Source organism: Tribolium madens, unplaced genomic scaffold, assembly GCF_015345945.1.
Source record: "Tribolium madens isolate multiple individuals breed KSU strain unplaced genomic scaffold, Tmad_KSU_1.1 Scaffold_19;HRSCAF=116;Tcas5.2_LG9, whole genome shotgun sequence".
Lineage (NCBI taxonomy): Eukaryota > Metazoa > Arthropoda > Insecta > Coleoptera > Tenebrionidae > Tribolium > Tribolium madens.
Window position 1 is genome coordinate 15,580,290 of NW_025400983.1, and position 6,051 is coordinate 15,586,340.

A 6,051-nucleotide genomic window follows, 5' to 3' on the forward strand; every position below is an offset into this window, starting at 1 on the left:
GGAGTAATGTATTGGCAGTTGACCACTTTTATCAGGAATATCCGCATTCACACCTTTATCTAAAAGTAATTCCACAACATTTACATCTCCACTTTTACAGGCGTAATGTATCGGCATTTGTTTCCGAGAATCATATACATTAATTTCTGCCTCATTGTCAATAATAAATTGAAGTGTATCACTGTCATTCCTTTCACAAACGCTATGAATTACCGCCTGACCATTTCGATACAATCTGTTTATGTCCCAACCACAATCTTTAAAAGCTTTTAAAAGTTCATTGGATTTCAAAGCGCACATTTCGTATGAGTATTCAACAATGTTATTTAATAAGTTTTTATATTTTTGATTTGACATTTGAATTTTTATAAAAGAAATTGCCTGAAATTGAATTGTTAAATGTAAGAATGTTTTAGTAGATAGTAAAAACTTTACTTCCACGAAGGGAATTTCTTTAAAATATGTTAATACAATACTATGATTAAATTTTATTGAATAATAAAAAATTGACGGAATAGCTGTATCATCTAATTTAGGTAAGTTATCACAAAATGCTGTAGCAAAAGGAAATAAAAGAATAATTTTTTTCAGTTGTATATTCACACTACCGTCTTGAAAAAGCTTTGAAATGAATTCTTCATTTTTCATAATTTTACTTTGAGCAGTTTTTGTTACTGGCGAGTCTTCGTAAATTGTGTATGAACTGTAAGTTTTTTTAGTTTGTAATAACGGATACTTTTTATACCACTCACAAGACAGTTTTAAACTATTGCGCCCTATTTTGTCCTTGCGATTTATATCGTCTTCAGTACATTGATCTAAAACTTGACTATTCTTATACAACACCGCTATGTGGGCTTTGCAACCTTTTGCTAAAATTAAATCTAAGAAAAAGCGGATGTTATCGTACTTTTCATCAGTTAAAAAATTTTCTATGCGACAAATTTGATCGTAGTCTTCACTGAAATATAAAGCGGCAAAATATTCACCGTAAGAATTATGTAAAAATTGGGGTGTCAAATCTTCAGTTACTTTTGTTATGAAGCCAATGGAATCTTTTTCTTTTTTAATTTTTGTTAATAATTTCTGGGCTTCAGAAATATTTTCTTCAAATTTGCTTCCAAAATAATGTTGTACAGCTACTATTTTATATTTATTATTTTTTTTTGAAAGTTTTTTTTCAAGTTTTTCATAATTTGCTCCAACATTATCTTGAAATTGTTCTTTCTCTTTAAAGTGTTTACGAATTATTTTTTCGACAAAATGTTCATATAAATCAGCAAGAGAAAATATTTGATTTAATAAAGCAAAGTACTTTTTTTCGTCTTCACGAAATAATTCTGTCAACATGTACAATTGGAGGGGAATCCCCAAAATGTTGTTATTTGGAAAAAGTTGAATGCTGGACTGAATCCTTAAATAAATACGTTTTAAGACATCATCAGTGCAACCTAGACGATCCTTTATATAACTCTGTTGTTCTTCTTCATTCAGTTGTTTAATTGATCTGGAAAATACGCTGAATTTATTTTCTAAACGTTCTCTCAAATAAATTCTGGAAGTGATCCATTGCTTGATTCCTTTTTGAAAAAGATTTTTTATCAAAATTTCAATTCTTCCTAAAACTTCTTCGGAGACTTCATCAACGCCGTCCCACAGTATTTCTACCATGTTCTTGTTTATCATATTTTCCAAAACTGCTTTGTCAAAATCTGCATAGCTTTGACAATTTTCTCTTACAAAATACTCTAAAAATTTGTCTGCATTCGCTTCTTTATTTTTTTCTCTAAAATGGTAAACGTGGTTTCTTGCTAATACCAAAATTGTCCAACACCAAGAACTTTGGGATTTCAAACTCTGCATTAAAATGCTTTTTCCCATTCCTGGATTTTCACAAAAGACATTTATAAGATTGCAGTCCGAATAGCTAAACAAATTGGATTCCTTCACAAAATGATTACTTTCCCGTTGATATTCCCTTAATTTTTCAACGCCATTCTTGCTTCGAATCCATTCTAAGCCTTCCTTGTCAAGATATTTGAAGTGGTGGCAATTTCTAAATTGAGTCGACATTTTGTTAAATTTCTCATGAGAAAATTCGGCTTCACTTGTAATTATGATCCTTTTATGTTTGTATTTAGTTTTTAAATCACTTTGCCTGGAGATATCTTCAATTGTTAAAAAAACATTATTCTCGCAACATTGTTTAATAAAGTTTATATCTTGTACACAACTTATAACAACTACCTCGTTGTTATCAAATTTATTTAGAAATTTTAAATCGATGACAACTTGGGACAAACTTCTTGGAATATGATGCATAGGTAACAAACATTTTTCTTTGCTCCCGATTAACTTGAAATCTTCGCTCATGTCTAAAAGTATATCTGTCGTAAAATATTCAGTCTTTACGCATCCATTACTAACTAAGCTTCTCAATTTTGCTGTTTGTTGTCCTTCGATGGAATATTCATAGTTGTCTAAGATGTCATCATAAACTTGCTTATTGTCTTCCAAATCCCTCAAATTTTGAAAACAAAGCTTTTTATTATCTTTTAAACGCTTCATACTGTTTACATCAAATTTCGGATTCAAGATAACAATGTTGCCGTCGTCGATTAAATCAAGTGCGGAGAGAGTTTTTTCGTCACCTTCGACAATCAGAGGGCACTTCTTGATATGCCACAATAATACGCTATTTACCACATTTTCTTTTTTCAAGTCTTTTACATCACCTATGTAGTCTGATGTTACTTGGTACTTTATTCGCATGTTATTAATTTCTTCAAGATCTGTAGTAGTAGACTGTAGGATAACAGATTGCCAAATTGTTTTTATTTTGTTATAGTTTTCCGTATTAAATATTGTGATTGGAAAGTTGTCAATTGCACTTCGTAATATTTCAATTCTTTGTTGGGTTTTGGGTATTTCATCAAACGACAGCGGTTTTGTAAAAGGATTTAAAACTCGGATTGCAATAGAATGTTTAATCCATGACTTGTCCAACTTTTCTTTATTTTTTTTTTTTCAATCATGCTCCAGTCTGTTATGAATTTTAAAAAGTCATTGAAAATATTCTCTTCGCAGGAGAACATTTCTCGAAACATCTTTGAAGATGCGGTCTTCATACTTCCCAACTTCATTTGATTTGAATAGAAGTAAAACGATTCGAAAAATTCATTAAATGTAGTGTTTGAAGTTTCAAATGTGTAGCAGTGTCCGTTGTCTGAAGTTGGAAGTAGTTCCATATGTGTTTTACAATCCTTTCCTTTGATCTCACAAGTTTCGTCTTCAAGTTTTAATTCGAAATTAGGTAACTTCTCTCTGAATCGACTGTTTGTGAATAAAATCATCTTAACATGCTTTCCGTAATTGTTTTTTAAATCCTTATAATATTTGTTGATACTAAAATTTCCGTTCTCTTCTTTCAAGTTTTTTTCTGAAAGCATGCGATTTTCTTTATGTTTTAGCTGGATTGCATATGTTTCTAGTTGCTCTACACCAAAATATTTAACTTCAATAACAGCATCGTCAAACGAGCCAAAAATTTCATTGTCCGCCGATATCCAAAAGTTCTCAATTGTATCATCTTTGAGTAATTTTAAAATAACGCTTGCTAGGAATACGACTTCGTAATCTTTGCCTTTGTCTGTTGTACCTTTTCTTTTATTAAATGTCTGAAAACCGAAACGATTTTCGATAAACACTTAGTAGGTATGATACAGTTTAATTAAATTTTTAATATTCTCAACAATCAAATAAATGTCATGTTACTCAGAAGCAATTTAGATAGCAAAATAACGAATGTGATAAAAAATTGAATAATGTTCGACTTACCGATGAGAAAGCCATTTTCACACCAAAAGATGATTTTTTTAAAAATCTGAAAAAAAGAACCATAATTAAAATTTAGGTACCTATTAATACGAGCGTTTCTGTTTTTAAACCTATTTTTTTCGTAAAAAATGCCTGTATAACAAAACAAGATACGCAAGGGAAAATTGATATCAAAGTATTTGACTCGATAAAAGAAGAAGAAACCATTTGGCAGATAATCATTTAAGACATAATTTTCTGACAAATAAATTCCCCAATCTTTACACTCCACTGACCCGGCGGTTTAAACCTGCAGTCAGGCAAGATTCACCATTACGGACATTGCTATCAAGTATCAAGTAATGATGTTGATGAATTGTTTGACATAAGATTAATGTAAAGACAACCGTCTAAGGGGTCTATTTTGTAATTTTATACCGATACCGTTTACAGACGATCGCCGTTATTATACCGATAAATCGTTAAATTCCGAAAATTCTATTTTGTAATTTCCGACAATCGTTCATGAACGATTTTCTCAACTTATAATATCCCGAGTGCATTGATTATTTCCGGAATTTTTTTGGGTGATTGTCAAAAACGTCATTAATTAGCCCGAGTATAACACGAGGGCTAATTATTAAAAAAATAATATACGTTTTTGTCAATCACGAGAAAAAATTCCCGGATTTAATCAATTAACGAGTGGTATTCGCGTGAAAATCACGAGTTCAAGTAAGCAAAGTTTATTTCTTTTTGAAATGCTGGTGGGGGTAGTGTATAAGAGTGTCCGCGACCAAGGATTCGAGACGTTAGTATATTGGAAACAAGATTATATATTCTTTTAATTTTTCCCATTTATCGTAAAACTGTGTCAAATAACACAATCCCATGCGCTAATAGTTTTGTCTTTGTTGTTACTATGCGAATGAATGAGACAAAATGCAAACGGTCAAGCGTAGCGGAAAATAGGAGGGACCACCAGTCGTTCTCCAAAGTATGAGACGCCACTAAGCTAAAATTTGTTATTATTTTAATAAATTAATAAGTCTTGTATGTTTTCAAGCAAAACAAAATGTTAACAGTCTGTTTATTTTATTAAACATCCATTCATTAATTGTCAATTTCTCTTGCTGGATTTTTTAACCTATTAAGAATCACTGTTATGTTTTGGTTAAGTGAAGTAGATAGGCGTGCTAAAATTTGCTGTCTCTTTTAAACGACCTAAGTGCGAGAAAGACAACATACCACTGGTATGGAACGGCATAACGTTTATCTTACTTGTTCCTACCTACTTACTTGAAGAGCGAGAGAGACAACTAAGTTTTATGACATTCGGGTAAAATTAAATGAATTCTACCATACTCTCTTTTTTTTTTAAAAGTGTTTAGTTTTTGAGATATTGTGATTTATGTAAAAGTCACGATATTTTAACGGTAAAGATTCGTTTTAGGGTTTTGGTATTTATTACAAAATATTAACTCTTAACAAATTCAACAAACACCATGTAATAAAACACTGTTGTTTTTAAATTATTAATAAATATATTTTGCCTAAAAATGCCTAATAGTTCATTGCTTTTACCACTAGAGGCGTTGCCAGTGTCATCGAAGGTCTCTACCTGCCCTTGTACAACCAGTGTGTACAATCCAAGCAAAGGACGCATTATGGTCATCTTTATCGTGTAATTAGCATAATAGTTTTCAGTTATTATTATTAGAAAACTAGAAGCGTGACGTGAAATGAGAAAACAAGCTAATTTTGTTGGAATTGTACTTCTATCGAATCTCCCGTGTTTATTAGACCTGACCATTTTTTTTTTCGAAAAAATGTGTGCCTTGTAGGGATCTAAGATTATTTATTATCTATGACAGTTTTAATAAATAGCAACAACAATCGGACAAAATAATTTATTATACAACAAATTTACACCTATTATTAATTACACAATGTGATGACCTAAGGCCATACCCTGCCCGCCAAAAGTGAATACCTGAGCGCCAAATTCAAATGAAAACAAAATGGCCGAAAAATCGTGATCGTCATCGAAGTGGTTAGGAACCTACGTTGTGTTTGTCAAAAATTGGCGGGCAAATTGTTCGAATGCGCATGCGTGAGATTCAAAATGGAAAGGGCACGAATAAAACTCAAATTGGAAGGAAAGCATTTATTGTTTATTTCCTGCAGTCATGTAAAACAATCGAGAAAATCAAAATGAAGTGTGAATGAGAAGAA

General features: G+C 31.4%; 2 protein-coding genes across 3 annotated transcripts in view; both read right to left on the minus strand.

The window, feature by feature from the left end:
* Positions 1 to 332, minus strand: part of LOC123015889 (myotrophin-like) — an 894-nt gene extending 562 nt beyond the window's left edge. Inside the window, exon 1 of the mRNA XM_044415935.1 lies at positions 60 to 332. Within this exon, the coding sequence (XP_044271870.1) occupies positions 60 to 300 (241 nt within the window). The 5' untranslated portion in view covers positions 301 to 332. The remainder of the gene's footprint in view (positions 1 to 59) is intronic.
* Positions 333 to 449: 117 nt separating this feature from the next.
* Positions 450 to 6,051, minus strand: part of LOC123015887 — a 90,556-nt gene continuing 84,954 nt past the window's right edge. Inside the window, exons 5-7 of one of the 2 annotated variants that reach the window (XR_006413406.1) lie at positions 3,838 to 3,883; positions 2,428 to 3,677; positions 450 to 2,375 (exon numbers count right to left, since the gene is read on the minus strand). Coding sequence is in view for 1 of the 2 variants with exons in the window: in XM_044415934.1 (XP_044271869.1) it covers position 3,883 (1 nt within the window). In the remaining variant the exon portion in view is untranslated. Of the gene's footprint in view, positions 3,678 to 3,837; positions 3,884 to 6,051 lie in introns of both variants that reach the window. The other variant, XM_044415934.1, reaches the window with a different exon arrangement.